General features: G+C 38.9%; 1 protein-coding gene across 1 annotated transcript in view; it reads right to left on the reverse strand.

Annotated features, from left to right (window-relative positions):
• Positions 1 to 553: 553 nt before the first annotated feature.
• igdcc3 (immunoglobulin superfamily, DCC subclass, member 3) overlaps positions 554 to 17800 on the reverse strand; it is a 79777-nt gene continuing 62530 nt past the window's right edge. Inside the window, exons 8-14 of the mRNA XM_026267384.1 lie at positions 9185 to 9432; positions 7776 to 7940; positions 7301 to 7489; positions 6767 to 6871; positions 6539 to 6674; positions 6155 to 6395; positions 554 to 5897 (exon numbers count right to left, since the gene is read on the reverse strand). Of these exons, the coding sequence (XP_026123169.1) occupies positions 5760 to 5897; positions 6155 to 6395; positions 6539 to 6674; positions 6767 to 6871; positions 7301 to 7489; positions 7776 to 7940; positions 9185 to 9432 (1222 nt within the window). The 3' untranslated portion in view covers positions 554 to 5759. The remainder of the gene's footprint in view (positions 5898 to 6154; positions 6396 to 6538; positions 6675 to 6766; positions 6872 to 7300; positions 7490 to 7775; positions 7941 to 9184; positions 9433 to 17800) is intronic.

The raw sequence follows: 17800 nt of genomic DNA on the forward strand, positions 1-17800 counted from the left end.
ATGCATTTCCACACGCAGTGCAATCAATCCATGTGCATTATACTGAACACTGTAGCTAGTCAATTAGCAGAGAGCTGACGAGGGAAATTCAGATGGCAAAATACAGACACACACGTTTGCAAACACACTGTGTGTAAACACAACTGTTCAAACATATTAGGTTCTAAGATTAAAAAAAATATTTTTTTTTTTATTCAGCAAGGATGCATTAAACTGATTGAAGAATCATACAAAAGTATGTTTCCACAAAAATATTTTTAATATTTATAATATATGTTACTTCAGCATTAAATAAATGACAGTATTTTATGTAATATTTCACAAAATTACTGTTTTTTTATGGAAAAATGCAGCCTTGCTGAGACTGCTTTAATAGATAATAATAATAATAATAATAATAATAATAATAATAATAATAATAATAATAATCTTACTGACCCCTAGCTATTTATCAGTAATGCTTACAGGCACAAATTTGACAAAACACTTATGGAAAGCTGAACTGTGAATAAATACAGGAAAATGAAAGATGCGTTGACAAAGAAAGGAATCATTTTTTAAAACTAGAACTAGTTTATTGTCATCATTGTTATTGACTTTAAACAGTGTTTCACAATGAAGCCTAAAACAATACAAACCACTAAAAACGGTCTAGTATTCTTTCTTTATATAAATATACACATACAAATATATGCATATGTACATACACAGCACTGACCGTTTGTGGTCAGAGGGGGTTACAGACATCAAATTTGGAGAAGACACACTAGTAGAAACATTTTCCAATGTTATTTCACCTGGACCTGAATTACAGAGAGTGAGTTACATGAAGAACTGAACGGTGAAAACGGAACATCTCACACCTGCTCAGTTGAGCGTCATCTCTTGTGCTCTCTTTATTTCATCTAAAATGACAGTCTTTCTGTGAAGAGAAATGGCTGAACGGCAAAATGGTTTGCTGAAGGGTCACACGCAACACAAAGCCCGTGTTTGTCCCCAGGCATTGCTGTCGTTCCTGTTTTCCTGCAGCTCTGATGGTTCTTAAACAGCTATACACAGATACATTAATGCATAATTTCCTTCATTTCCATTAATTGAACAAAACACACTTTGACAGTAAATCAATCGGTCACGTCTTCACAAAGTGTTACACAGGTCTTTAACCCAGAACTTTACAGTGCAGTTGTGAATGCAAGGTGAAATTCAATCTTTTGTGTTAGAGGAGATGAATATGTCCAAACAGAAGAACAAGCTGAACATGAAAACGCTAAAAATGGACAAGAACGTCTTGTGATTTGCAGAAATAGCACCATATTAGGAGATTTTCAGTGTTTCAGTCATGAACACAGCTTTACAGATGTGACGGTCATCTTCACATTCACTGTACTAGAACCAAAACTGAGAACTGCTTTATATTTAAATGAGCTGAGATGAGGTTAAAAACCAGAAATGCAGGTGTGCCATCCAATGTGTGCTTGCCAACTAGCCTTAATCTAATCTGTAAAATATTAATTTTTTATCACTATGAATTTTTCAACAGTACAAACAAGTCTGTGGAAACAGCACAGGATTAATCCTTTTGAACTTCACAATGACCATGATGAATATTCCAGTTTTTTTGTCTGTCATGCTGTCGATTACCACACACAATAAATAAAAACAACCAGGAAACACCAACACAGCAATAAACTTACAATGGAAGCCTAAAAGTCAAGTGGGAATAAATATTTAAAATACAGATGTGTCACACTGTATCAAAAGCATAACTATAATTTGTTTTAGCTTGAGACCATCACAATGTGTTTAGTTAGAAGTAACTAACTGCAAAGCACATTCAATTGATTCTTCAACATCCATCCAAAATAATTCCATTGGTTCTACTAGAAAAGTAGAAATATTAAGAGCTACGGTATTTCACCAATAATTTTATGCTGTGAAAAACAATCTATTTTTAAACCCCACACTACAGGCTGTTTTTCTGCTTCCATTGTAAGAGCATCGCTATAAATATTTCCCATTTATTTTTATGAACAGTACAGCACTAAGATTTTACTAACAGTAACAGACATCATGACAGGATCAGATTTTCACATGGTAACATCAGGAATCCCCAGGCGCTTCTATAAACCTCATGCTGCGATTGCTTCAAATACACAAGTTTAAAGTCTCTGTGTGAGTGCAACTGTAAAAGCGAGGATATCAATTCAGTTGGGCTGCTATTGGTCCCCTCACCAAAAGTGCACACCCATGTAATCCCAGGTCCTGAAAGGGGCTTAACAGAGTGAAACTGGTACATATTATCCTCAACAAAAAGCGGTTTGTTTTACAGATTTCAAAGTTTGAACGTCTTTCTGCTGCTGTGAATAGGTTGGTGTTGCCATAGTGCTGGCGGGAGCTGAGGCTTCTACATGTTCATGCCTCATCCCTGAGACTCCCCGGGGAAATCTGGGACACGGGACTAATGCTGACACAAACATGTCTTTCTATACAGGGATGTGACTGCATGTGCGTGTGTGTATATACGTGACGAGGGGCCATTTTGGTAACATGTTCTTTGTTCTTTCATGGATTCGAGCCAGAAACGATACTAAATATTGAATGGAAATAAAGCACTCAGAGCCGTCAGAAAGCCTGAGGATCTAATGCTTTATCACAGTAATAGTTTTCAGCATGAGGATAACCAGCACAGGTTCAACGAATGCAAAATGGCCCTTGATTTGAAACAGGTCTAAATACCTCTGTAAAAAGTTCAAAGATGAATCTCTAGATCTGAAAAAGTGATTGGATCATGCCATCAGTCTGAGCTAGCACAGATACGAACGACATGAACTGATCAACTGAAAACAGCTGTCTGTTTGTGGTCAAACAACCACCCTAATTCAACCAAATCTGTGTCTAGAGACCACACTGGAATCCTGAAGCCCGTTGATGCTCATTACTGTTGTAAATGTTTTGATCTGCACACTAGCAGTTTACAAAGCTCACAAGACCAAATCTATCAGAAAACATGCAAAAAAAAAAAAAAAAAAAAAAAAAAAACTGCAGATGACTTTTGGAAATGTAACAGCATTGAGAATTGCTTGTATCGCATTACACAACAGATGAAACCATTTCGTCTTATTACAGGAATGCCAAGAGCACAAAGACTTTACAACAGATATTATTTCATAGACTTTCATTATTAGGGACAAAGTTTTACAGCACAGCGTATCACATTCCTTTCGTTGTTCAGACTCTTTTCCATTAACTCTATTTAACACAGTCAGAGAACTGTGCACTTATCTGTATACAGACAACACAAAAGCTTCTACAGTCTCCATTGACAACACTACAATGCAATCGGTACAATAAATATACAGCACATTGTCTGAGTCTTTTCTACACTGTAATATACTGTGCAATTCTGTTCCAGAACCGGTATTTGAAGGAATATACCTTAAATGAATAGGATTTTTTTGATTATCTAGGCTTACTTCGTCCATTTCTTAAAAAAAAAGGATTAATTACAGTTCAGAATATTTGTGGGCGTTATGAAAATATGCAAATCTGACTCATTATTTACACACACTGATGATGATGTTTACACTTTTAAATTAAGAAAAGACCAGTCACCTGAACCAGCCGGAAAAAAGTAAACATGACTATTTTTTGATACAGACAAACATAACATGAAAAAAATAACACTATACATTCAATAAAATGAAAGCACATGAAAAGCTAATGCACTGCACTGATCTGCTAAAGGATCTAAAGGAGATGTTCTCCTCTGATGTGTGTATGCATGTGTACTATACAAGTAATACAATCTCCCCATTAGAGTAGGAGGAGCGACCTGAGTGTATGACTGCCGTGTCGAGGTAGGTTAATAAAAAAATATATACTGTAAGTACCATAGTACTGGGACACCAGAGGAGAAAGAACATTTTGCTGGTACTTTCAACTCTCCCTCCCCATTAAAAGAAACAGCTGGTCTTGGATTGGGTGGCTGAGCACACAGTGAAAAGCAACTGAAAAGCGATTCAATAGCTGGCCAGACATATGAAGTGATGACTGGCAGTAGCTCAGGCATCATCCTCCAGTCTAACGCCAACAGATGTTATGTGTGCGTATGTCTGATGCACTTTGTGCTCCCTGATCAATGTGGTACTAAAAACATGGACGAGGGGCATGGGATATTAAAAAAAAAATAAAAGTGATGGAACTCCACATAGAAGCCATGAGAATCTCCAGTGGCTTTGGCTTCTAATGGAATGTTCCTGGAGAGTTCTAGAATGCCCAGTTCTTCCATAGTTTGGCGTTCACATCATAACATGCAGCAGAGTATCTGAACAGCCTCAACAGTATCAAAGGGTGCCTGAGCTTCGGAAATGATCACGTCTAGTAATTACAACCCAGGCAAAGCTCATTTCAGCTCTTCACGAAATATCACAACACGTGATAATTAATCTATATCACGATTTACTTCTATCAGCACCCATAGAAACAGTATATGTGCCTACTTCTGTAAAGAACACTTCACACACTTGTCGATCTTCCCAGTTCTTTTGTGACATGCAAAACACATGAACTCCAACTAGTCAAATACCTACACATCATTTGAATGCTTACATCCAGTGTTGCGTATGCTGGCCTCCCTTCTTCCAACGGTTCATCTGAGAGCAGTATTGTTGTATCCTGAAGACATTAGTAACAGTGCAGTTTATCTTAAAAAGTCTTTTCCATTTTACTGCGTCGACTACGATTCAAATAAAAAATACTCTTGATCAGGAAACATAGAACCCAAAAAAATCCTATGTGAATACAAGGAAACTATCAAAACATCTTTACAAGTAGAATTCATAGAACAATGTCATCTGTCAACTGGCATGAGGTACTGACATATCAAAACACAGCAATTCATCAACATAGTGAAGCCAGGATCTCACAAACAAGAGGCTATGTTTCAATACGTGAAAATAACCACAACGACAAGAACAACATTGTTATTTTGAGGTAGAACATTGACTTCAACATTTGGAAGTGCTATATGTTGGATTTTTTTCTTGTTTTGCTTCAACGAGCAGGAGAGCGGCAGTCCTTGAAATCTGAGGTAGAGAAGCACCTTCATCTCTTTTGACTGAATGCTTGATGTGTATAAAAACAGAACAGACAGCAATATGCAGATCTCAAAGACTTCCTACAAGACATTCATTCCAGCTGAGGTAGGTTTTTTGTTGCAAAATCTAAGGTTCACATAGCCGAGCCTAAAGTCTTCATGGAGGCTAAGACCTACTTAAAAAACAAAACATTGATATCAGTGGGGGAAAAAAAAAGTCCTGAGAATAATTAGAAATTCCTGGAAGAAGGTCTTGGTCTCTGATGGATGGGCTTCTGAAATCATTGGTAGGTTAAGAGAAGGCAGCAAGTCGAATATGTTTTAGTAGGAATAATACTTCTCTGTTGTGCAGAAGAAGCCAAGTGAAATCAATTATAGATACTAGTGACTGGAGACTTCCGCTGTATACTGCCAGCTCTAACTGCAAGAGTGTATTTGTTCACCTACCAATGAGAAATAATAGATTTCCATCACAGAACCTCACCTACCATGAAGCCACAGGGACCCCGTGGCATTACAGTCCAGTGATTCCCACAAAGGGAACTTAACTTGCGAATAATATATTCTTTGCACGATCAAAACAGAACTAAAAAGACGAACACTTCAGTTGACCTGAGTCGGACAGGAGTCTGAGTAGAGGATATTCTTGGCCTTCATTTCTTCATCAGTCTTCATCCTGTTGGCCCTCTGCTGGGTGTAGCCGGAACTGCACTTCGCACTCCTCCATCAGGCTGAAGTCATCAAGGGGAAGTGTGGATATCTGGGTTTCGTTCAACGGACAAGAGACCAAAGAGCTCTCAATCTGAAATGTAACACACACAAATACGTGGTAAAGAATCACATTGCCAAACTCTACAGTACTTTTCAGTTATTGTGGGGTCAAGGAATCTCATCAGAGCTCACAGGGTTATGGTTTTACTTTGATTCCTTTCAATACGTTCAGGCAAATGCATCTCTTTCCATTCCACTTTTACATGCATTTATAAGTTGTTCTCCGCGAAGAACTATAACCATGCAATCCACATATCTAATAATGTATGCATTTCCCCCAAGGCTCACTGTGTGGGTGGTGTCAGGTGGATGGGAGAAGTGGGATGGTCCTGAGAAGAGTCTCTCCATCTCGTTGGAGTCGGTGCAGCTCTTTGCAGTGTGGGTTCCTCCATTCCCGTCTGAGCTGAACCTGTGGGGGCCGTTGAGGGCCAGAGCCCCCTGTGAGGAAGAGGAGGATTCGAGCACAACTCCTGCTGCTGGGTTACGGCCCGCCTGTCGGGTGGCCTGCACAGTTTTACACATCATCAACCTGCGAAAAAAAAACCTTTTAACTTTGCATCTAAAGAAAGAGTTTGACCTTTATTTAAAGCAAAACTATTTTCAGCCCATGCTTACTGCAACTGCATTCACTATAAAAAATGATACCACACATAGTCAGCATTGATTCCTCACCTGCCCCTGTAGCTAAACATGAGGAAAAGGACACAGAAAATGATGCAAGTGACTCCAATATGGATGCCGATGATAATGCCTGTGGTGGAGCTTTTATTCTGTTCATCTTTTACACAGTTGCAAGGGGTATTTAGCACTGCAGGACCAGAACACACACATATATAGTCAGTGTGAGTGAGTTATTATGCTTGCATGTGTGGGAGTGAACACGTGTGTTGCATCAGGCACCTGATTTCTCCACTGCCTCTTTGAGCGACACAAAGCGCAGGGTGGCATTGCCCTCTCCATGTTGGTTAAAAGCCAGAATCTTAATTTCATACACAAAAGAGGGATCTGTTGAAACATAGGAAAAAAGATTTGGAATTCAGTTTTGGAATACTGAAAAAAAAAACACACAAAAAACAACCTCAAATTATGTTTTTATACAGTTTTTATTGTAATAATATGTATTAATATGTGCATTAAAAATATAATAATAAATTAATCTTTAACTTGGCTATAAAGCAAAACAGGATAAATGTTTAATAATTTCGATAAGTTTGCTTCAACATCAACTCTAAAAAAATAAATGTATTAATTGTGTTTTGCTGTAAACCAAAGGCTTATATCAGGCTAAATGGTAAACAACAACAACAACTCAATATTGGGTCTTGATAATACAAGCATACAATTTATTAATTTCTAAGTATATACATTTACACAGAAATACTTTCTGCTCATATTTTTTGGTTTATGAATTAAGGCCGCTATGGCCAGACTCACCCAGCTGAGTGATGTTGTACTGGGTCACATTACGTGGGAAGGTAAGCGGTCCAGTGAAGATGGGGACAGGAACTTTACGGTAGTAGAGACTGAATCCTTCCTGTTGGCCCATCTTAGTGGAGGGTTCCCATGTGGCCTGAACCACCGTCAAATTAATCACCTTCGTGAACAAGGCTGGTGGAGCAGGTACTGTAGGCAATGCAATCACAAAGGTTCAGGTGTAATGCATTTCAAAAGCAAGAGAGTCTATAACAGGTGGGAACTTTACCCTGAAAAACCTTGAATTAAAGACTGTGCTGTGCCAAAAACTCCTCTGAGGGACTGCTTTATTGTTAAGAAGTTTCAAGAGAAGGGGATATGTTTTTCCAGTTAATTACTGCCGGCACAATTAACAACTTAAAATAACTGGGAATTCTACAACTATGCATGAAAAAGAAGCCTGTGTTTGCATGATTGTTTAAATATGTTTTTATACCTTCTCCCAGTGTGCTCTCCACAGCCGTCTCAGAGGCTTTGCTGGCTCCGCGGGACGTGTAAGCCTTCACATAGAAGCTGTAGCTGGTGGAAGGCTCCAGATCTCCGATTATTTGCTGCAGGGTCATTTTACTCACAGCCTCCTGGTACTCCATCTCCACTGGGTCTGATGGGAAAGTGTGAAGGTTGAAAGAAGGAAAGAAAGAATCCATGAGAGACTATCATTATTCACCCAAAATGGTACGAGAGAGAACAACAAACAGAGAAAAATGCAGCGTGTCAAAGTAAAATTAAGGGTTAAATGCAACAATTTCCCAGCTCTTAATGTTGGCAGCTCTCTAAGTCACATTTATGGATGGAGTAAATGTTACACTTCCTCATTACTTATTCATGCCAAACTGCTGTAAGTGATCATATACATTATAAATGGCTCACACTCCAAAACATATCTCAGTAGGGCAGTGAGGCTTCCAGCTGATGAGAGATGCTACAGACATATCAGAAATCTAAACTGCAGTGGCTAATAGTCATGCTAACACCACAGTGAGAGAATGAGAGAGAAAAGAAAAAAGTGGAGCAGAGAACACTTAAGAGCACTTCAGCATAGGTCTTATATCAGCTGTTCAGCTGTATGTGCACCAGCACACACACACACACACACACACACACAAAACATCAACATGCAATTTTAAAGCTACCCAGGAGAGTGGGACTGATATGTGAATACACTTCTATCCTCATGCTGAGCTTTCAGGAAAATGCTACAGGCTTCTCTCTTCACCAACAAGTATGCTTAGAGGTTTGATTTCATTTGGGCTAAAACAGCTATTTTAAAATGCATTTTAAAATATCACATAATTATTTATATAATTGTATAATTACAGGGTTAAAATCTATCAATATACAATCAAAGATAACGCCACTGTAGCTCAGCTTCATCAAGCATGCATGCATGTTGATCAGACTACAATTGGCCTAGACCTCGTGCTCGTGACATGCATTTAATTCTTTAAACATTAGATTGCAAATTGTGTCATGTACATTCTGACAGAGAGAAAACAGCAAAAAAACATCTTTAGCTCGATTATAATGGCACACATAAACGTGTCTCTTTCCATCATGCTGTGTAGATATAAAATTCAACTCCAGCTGCTGGCAACAGGAAGAAAGCGTCGATTTGTTATCGACTCTAAATCTCGATGATTTCCATAATGAGAGAGCCTGGAGTGAAGACTGAATAAAATATGTATTTCATAACATTTGTGGAACTCTACATTTACACTTTAAATAAAGTATTGATTTGCTGAGGAGCGTTTTACATTCAATGTTGAAGAAAAGCTGAGTAAATTAGATTTGATTTGATTCTTGCATGCTTGTGCGTGTGTTTAGGTTCATAAGCAGTTTTCCTACCAGCAGTCTTGCGGATATGCAATACGTATCCAATTATGTCCTGAGTGTTTTGGGTGGGCTCTTTCCAGGACACCTGAATGGAAGTTGGAGAAAGGACTTCTGCACGTACACCCGTGGGCATACCCGGCAACCCGTCAGCCCACAGCACAGTCAGACGGGCACTGGCCTGTGTGGAGCCAGCACTGTTCTCTGCAATACACTGATATATGGCCTCATCGTCCTGGGTCACTCCATAGATGGCCAGAGTACTAGAAGAAAAGAAAGAAAGACTTTTAACCTGAGCATTGTTAATTAAATGTCAGAAAGCAGGAGTACATTCCAGGGCCCAGTTTATGGCGGAGCCCCTCTCTTTTCACAATAGTGGACAAAGGTTTGCTTTGCTACATTTTGATTGGATCTTGGTGGACTAATATAAGGAAACTGTCATCGCCATCAGATAAAGATGCCAGGACAACAGCCAGACACCTCTTAGAAGGCAAGAAGAAGACCTTTGGTACAAAGCCCGGAAGGACAGGACTTCTCAATGGTCAGAATGCAGTTTCTGCCCTTCACCCACCAACAGACCTGTGACCGCCATAAAAATATCGTAGGACCTCTGGACGCAGCAGCGGTGGGTGAAACAAAGAGAGATCACAGAAATACATCTAAATCCATCCATAATTATGTTCTCAAACCTGAAAATGCATGCAAATTCAATTCCCCTCTATCATGTTTGGACTTAATGTGTTTGTAACATTGCAAAATGTATTCTGGTTATGGTTTGGTAGATGAAAATGCACTGGTAAAACTTTAGTGACACTTTTCTAAATTTTGTTTTGGACAATGCAAATAAGTTCCCCAGAAAGAAAGAAGGGTGGGCCACACGTGCTCCCCCACAATGACGAAAACAGCCAATTTCAGCCTGGAAATGGCCAGATTGCGCCAGATTGCAATCATCTCCTCTTCGTTTAAGAGATAAAGGCACCTTACCAATAGACACTCCTTGTTCCGAGTCTGAGTCCCAAAAGGGAAGGGATACTAACAGATCAACAAGTTCTGAGTCTGAGCCCCTCAAGGGTGAGACAATAACAGATCCCCTCATTCTGAGTTTCCCATTCTGAGAGACTGAAACATCAACGTTCTGAGCCTCTGGCCAGTGGGAGTCTCCAGCTCGAGGCAGTAACAGATATGATCACGTTCTGAGCCTCCAGCCTGTAAAGAAAGAGATATTCTACGTTTAGAGTCTTCGTCCAGCGAGACAACAGCAGATGCGGCACGTCCTGGGTCTCCATCCTAGAGAGACAAGGCAGATTGACCAAGTTCTAAGTCTCTAGCCCAGAGAGGCAGAAGACACTCCAAAGAAGCTCCGGAGAGCAACCCTTCACTTCAAGGTACTTTTGTTTGCGAGTTCAAAGCAAAGACCTTCTGCACCTACTCCAGGGGCACATCTACGTGTTCCAGATTTTAGGACCCTTTGGTGTTCCAGGAGATCAGCACACTCCAGCGCTTCGTGTTCAAGGCTGTTGATACGGATTCCTGCTCCACTCCCCGCTGATTGTTACCAGCACAACCAGTGGAAGAAGTCACCGCCACCAGACTGCTCACTCGATCGCAGAGAACGTAAATATCCCTTTTCCAAACCCTTTCTAGAGACCTTGGCATTGTTGTGTGTTTACTCAGTATATGAAATTCTAATTTACATTAGATGTTATATAGGTGATGTCAGTTGATAACAAATGATTCATTTATTTGTTTGATACGTAATAAGGTTCTTCACCTTATTTGTTTCAGAGTAGCAACAGTTTATCTTTCCAGATAACATAGTAATATATCAACACACAACATAATCACTTGCTATTCCAATTTCATTTATGGTATTTATTTAATAGTTGTTGATATCTCTTTTCTATCAATTGTTAATAAAATCTATTTAATTACACTTGTGTCGTTCTTGTGTGAAAGAGGTTCTACATGTTGGAGATCCCACCGAATTCTTAGCAGAAAGTCCCACATAATAGGTCTCACCCATGCACACTGACATGAGTGTCTAACCTTGTTCCCAGCGCAAATGATGTAACTGGTATGAATAAAACAGAGGCTACAAACAAACCATATGCATCCACCATCTCTGGGTGCTCATTAACATGAAGCAAACCCAACCATCTGTCAAACTCCTCCCTCCTGAATCCTCCTCTCCACTTTCCATTCTTTCTCACTAGTCCTTATTTTCCCACTCTCACTCTTTCAGTGTAGTTTTTTTTTCTTTTAACACCTTCTCTTTTGTGCTCCCCTTCATTGCTGGGGGATACGTTGATGGTGGAAGGGGGGAGCATTATTAGTGCTGAATATATAATCAGCTGTTTTTTTATCTCCCATAATCCCGAGGCCCTAAGAAAAAAAAATGAATTTTTACCACTTAAAGGGCCAGGATATGGAAATGAGAGTCTTCAGCCTACTGTGACTTTTTTTTCTAAGCTCCACCTTCTATTTTATGGTATATTTTCATGCGGTTTGTGTTCTTGGACAAATGGTAGGGGTGTTATGATATTGTTGGGATATTATTCAGAGTGAATGGGAAAACAGAAAGGTGTTAATACATTTTAAAAGCCTGCAGCTTATAAGCGAGGTTTTTTTTTTTTTTTACTTCCCAGAGATTATGGTCCTTTCTTTTATATCCTTCATGTCTCACCACTAACCTGAAGCAACCTGCCACAACTTTTTCCCCCCGACACATACAGCAGACCCTAAATGCAGAATACTACGCAAAATTCAAAACTTGCTTTCCTACATTTACTGTACCAAGGTGTGGACGGAAGCAGATCCATTTCTTTTTTCATCTTGATAGTATGAGATGGGCGCAATCTTAGAAAACAACTAAAGAGATCTCTTTAACTAGGCTTTTGTTAGCAAAGACCTTTCCGCACTTACAATATTGTTTTTTTATTTATGATAAAATTTGATATGGTAGTGCTGCTTATTAGCATATTACATTCTCCCTTAAATTAATCCTTTCTGCTTGTATTATTATCCATTGTAAGTTGCTTTGAATAAAAAAATCTGCTAAATGAATATATGTAAATGCTAATTAGTAAAACAGAGAACACTCTTCTCTGCCAAACTGCGTCTCTGAACCACGTCTTTGGGTGCTACCATGTGCACCAGCTTGAAAGGCTTGCATTCTACGTATTAATGTATGGAGTGTTTAAACCTGTAAAACATGCAAACAGAGCTCCGATGGAAGAATCTATTAAATCTCTATGCGAATGAAGAGGGATGGCTGACAGTTTCAGACCACATCCACTTGTTTTGTGAAATCCCCACACACAAATAGAGCTGCCAATAAAAATCCAGCTGTTTTTGAAATTCCAAACCAGCATGACATGCCTTCACAATATACCCCCCAACCTTGGGCTCTATGGAACAAACTGTCAGGCATAATGTCATAGTGTCATCGTAGCTCTCTGGGGAACAATGTGACAAGTATTAGTCTTCCTTCAATCATCTGAGCAGCACAGTCAATATCTGTTATGTAGCAGCAAAGAATTTGTTATGGCCAATAAATTGCAGATATTAACATTTTATATAATATTTTGAAAAATAAAGTAAGCCGTTTTAAACATGATAACAGTTAATTTAGGAGTTGCAGCATTATAATGCACAGTAAGAAAATAATGGACAATCAGTTTAATATTTACAAAAGATTACTATAAACTAAACTAATATTGTTTCTAAAGATTTTCTTTATTTTAGCACAAAATGATGGCAAAGGTATTTTAAAATAGGGGAGCATGCAAAATTAAATCCAAAACTGGCTGTAACCAATATATTTGAAAAACATTATTGTGCATTCCGATTTGCAATTTATCTGCTTACTACAAAAGTGTTGTTTGAAGATGAAAAGCACACAGTTTGCTGGGACCATTTGCACCCTCTCTATCCATCTATACATTCCAGCCTCTCCTCAGATTGACAGAGAGCATCCTGAGATGGAAGGGCTGCTATTCAGCTCATTGAGAGCATGTTTGCACAGTCATCACAGGGCAGTGCCTCTTGAATGGGGTGGTCACCCTAATTCGCAGGCCCCTGGAGGAGAGAGAGATGGAAAGACGAGAAGGGAGTGGGAAAAGGGAGTGTTAGGTAGGGGAAAGGCATTTGAAGCAGGGGTGCTGAAAGCGTGGTGGAAATAACTGATTGCAGGAGAGGTCAGAGGTCAAGGCCAGAGCTTGCTCGATTGTGCATGGGCTGGAGAGAGGGTCATGACCAAGAAGTGCATAATGGAGTTTAAAAGGGGGCAAAATGAGAAAAAGAGAGGAAAGAAATAAGGGTTTCTTATTAAGGTAATAACTGTTTTTGTCTTCTCAGCTGCAAAACATGGTGAACATTATCAACATAGTTCTTTTAAAAAAATAAGGATAAAAAATATTTTTAAATTCAACTTTGAAGACATTAGAGACTGGACAGAAATGTAGGTGGAAAGTAAGCTAGATTCAAATTTATATCCATGAGCATGTGCATCACCCACTGCACTGTGTCTCATTTTAGCAATGATAAAACATGATGGACCAAACTTGAAACCAGGGCAAAAAAGACCCTCGGTGAACGAACCCCTCTTTGAAGTACACAACACAAGATTACCGATATCAAACACAAACGCAGCTATAATACGCATTCACACATGCATGTATGCGCAGCATGTGAAATACAGACATAATATATAACCACCTTCAAAGTCCTTCTAAGAGCTGGCCGGTGTGGTGTGATTTGACTGCAGGTCACTGTGGCATTTTGATTACTGCTGTAATAGTGTTTTATGTTTATGGAGCAGGCAGTGACCCCACCCTCTGCTCCTGCAGCTACTGAACCGCATGACCTCCGCTCTGCCTGCAGCACACTAACACATGTCTGCAAACCTGCACGGATACAGAGTGCAGACTCACGTTTGACATGTTTGATTCAGTATTACATTATGCAATTATATAATGAAACCAGAATCTTGTTAAGATTCTGTTCAAGGGGTCATCGGATGCATAATTCACTTCACAAGTTGTTTGAACATAAATGTTTGTTGGAAGTGTGTACACACATCCACCCTATAATGATAAAAGTCCACCCAGGCAGAATGAAGTAGTTCTGCAAAGGCCGCTCTCATGATAGCTGATTGACCTTGATCAAATTGCCTTTCCTAATAAGGGGCTAGTTAGCATGTTTTGTGGCTAAACGTGGCTAAAGTTTACCATCTGCTTGTCACCCTAAGGAAGAGAAGGGTGCCGTGAGCAGAGCTCATTAGCATTTAAAGCAACATGCAAGGAAACGGCTTGCTATGAAAAGAGCTGATTTTAACAATTTAAAAGGGGGGTGAAATGCTCGTTTTCAATCAATATCCTGTTAATCTTGAGTACCTATAGAGTAGTACTGCATCCTTCATAACTCCAAAAAGTCTTTAGTTTTATTATATTCATAAGAGAAAGATAGTCTGTACCGCTTTTTCCCGGAAAAACACGACAGGCTGGAGGCATGACGTGTGGGCAGAGCTAAAGAATCACGAGCGCGAGTAGGCTTTTGCGTTGAGAGCGTCTGGAAGCTGTGACACAGATCCAGAGGCTGAAATTTAACAAGAGCAGCATCAGCAAACGACGTCTCTATGTGGTATGTACTAAAACTGTATATATTTGCTTCGCGGTTTTGGAAAATGACTAAGTTCCACTTTATGTAGTCTTTTTTTTTTTTTTAAGCTGTACATGTGGAAAGTGCAGTTTGATGACAACATCGCATGTTGTTTACTTGATGTGCTTACACGCCGATAGCTAGGTTAACAACGCAGAGATATTTGAAGCAGTTTTACTCACCGCCTTCGGTTCCAACACACGATCGTGACCCTTTTCGTTGGGACTGCATTATCCTTAAGAAATAAACGATGTGCAAATCCGGCGTCAAACTGGGCCTTGTTTGTAAAACAAGCATCTTCGAAATGCAGGGAACAAACAAAAACACTTGCACAACTCCGTTGATGCTCTGTAAAAATAAACTCCATCCACTGGTGCCTTAATGCTGTTTTTTTTTTTTTTGGTAATCTGTGCAGGGTTGTCTTGCCCTGACAACCAAAAACACACTTCTGTGATATTTCGCGACGCTCTCGCTCTGATCAGTGAAGTCTGTTGTGCTCTCAGTGCTCTGCTATACGGGAGCGTGCGCTCTTCCGGCAGAAGTGCCCTTAGGACCCATATAAGGAAATTCTGTTCCATCTAACGTCACACAGAGCCATACTCGAAAAAAACTTTCCGAAACTTGTGACAAACCGGAAGGAGTATTTTTGGAACAGAAATACTCCTTGAAACGTACAAATTAATTTTTGAAACTTTGTCCATGTTTAGCATGGGAATCCAACTCTTTAACAGTGTAAAAAACTCAGTATGCATGAAATAGCATTTCATCCCCCCTTTAAAAAGGGTGTTTTTTTATACTACCATTGAGAAATTTTGATCAAAGTATCTTATATACTTTTCATTAAGACGCTAAAGAATCATATCAACTTGTGGGAAATGGGAATCCAATGATCCTTTTAAAATACACTGTAGATGACATTATTTCTGTGAAATTTAGGGATGCACCAATATTGAAATTTAAATACGGATACTGTCCAACAGTTGTTATGGCCAATGACAAATAAGTAGCTGATTATCAAACTAAAGAACGCAAAAAATTCAAACAAACTCGTTCTTGTTCACAAATGCACTAAACTCTACAGTACTCTGTATGTGCAAAAAGACAAGGAGAAGCTAGTGAGTTTGCACATTTCGTATGTGTATGTTTATGTCACTGTAAGCATATGACACATGTTTGGGGAGGCAGCCTATATGTGAGCTCTGGATTAATGTGTGCACATGCAAGTTTGTTAAATGTATAATCAATTGTCTCTCTGAACCTCTTGAAGGTCAACATCTCCCTGTCTGTCTGTGAGGAAGCTGGGTTGCCTGTTGGCAGGCAGAGAATCCCCAAACTGACATTGATAAACACACAACTTCCATTATAAAGGCTGCTTAACATGCTTGTGATGTTTCCACTACGAAAAGCACAAGAGCTGACAATAAAACAACATTAAGGTGAATTGTGTAATTGTTTTCGATACGCTCTCTTACCCTAGTTTAATGTGCAGAGCAATCACATAGATTTATTCAAGAGAGGTGTATTATTACTTTTCAGAATTATGATATTCCAGCGGTGGATGTTGAAACAAGTAAAAGAATCCCACAGAGTGTCATTTAGTAAAGAAGCACATGGCTCATACAGTTGTCCCAGCAACACTAAGATCATGGGTTCGATTCCCAGAGCTAAACTTATAAAATAAATACTTTCAATGTAAGAGACGATATATTCATAATTAAAATTCTATGAGAATAGAGAGATTCACACCACAACTATATATATATATATATATATATATATATATATATATATATATAGAGAGAGAGAGAGAGAGAGAGAGAGAGAGAGAGAGATTTGTTTTATTTTTTTTTAGAGCTTTAAAGGCAGATGACAAAATGACAAAGTACATTTATAATAAACAGAACATTTGTTGGAGTGCGAATGCATTTATCATTATAGTTATCATTCTTGGTGAATAACTCATAACCCTTATAAAACCATAGAACATCATGACATGAGCAACACTCACATAATAATAATTATTATTACTCATTTATAAAATGAGTTTTGCAATTCAGTTTGGTCATGCAAGAGATGCAAGCAAAAATCACACACACTAACATGTACAGTAAAACAAGATTACACAATTTGTGTGTAATCCTTTAAAATCCACAGAACTGATGTTGTGTCGCACGTATGGGCCATCAAGAGGAACAGACGGAATCTCTGCTCACTGCTCCACTTTATGAGTCATTTAGCTAATTGTGCTCCTGCTCAGAATCAGAGATTCCAACTTATCCACTCCTGAGTGCCTTCTCTGCCTCCCTGCTTCTTTTCACTCCAGTTAGGCCATGCCTGTCCAATCCCTTTTGTCTTTCCTGACTGATTTCTTCTAGCAATGAAAAGTAGCTCTCCATCTTTGCCGCTATAAATTTTAACCTCGATGAAATTGATTTTCTCTCACATCGTGAACATGCTTTTTAACCACAACAAAATCCCAGGTAATAAAACATTTATAACGATAGACAAGAAATCACTTTAATTTACAAAGACATAATCATAACCAAAAGAGCAAAGAAAAAGCAAAGATAAACAGAAAGCTGAATGTCTTTCATAGCAGACATAATACGTTCTAGATCAGAAGAAGGTGGGACGATGTGTCCTAATGACCTTGGCAAGTGGCGTCCTAACGTGGTTGTCATAACACTGTAGAAAATGACAACCAGCAACTTTAAAATGTCCTTCGATGACAGAAACAGCGATGGCCTTCACTAAAGCCTTCTGTAAGGTGAATCCAAATGTAATAAATTACATTGTGCAAATAAGTAACTCTGGAATCGATGGACAGCAGCGTACAGCTATGTAAGCAAAACTTTTAGCTTACACAACTCCTGATTATAGATTAGCTTACCGCATTCCTTATACAACATGGAAACAGATCATGCGAACATTTTTTATCTATATTATATTACGGCTTTATCAGTGTTGTTATTA

Source organism: Carassius auratus, chromosome 7, assembly GCF_003368295.1.
Source record: "Carassius auratus strain Wakin chromosome 7, ASM336829v1, whole genome shotgun sequence".
NCBI lineage: Eukaryota > Metazoa > Chordata > Actinopteri > Cypriniformes > Cyprinidae > Carassius > Carassius auratus.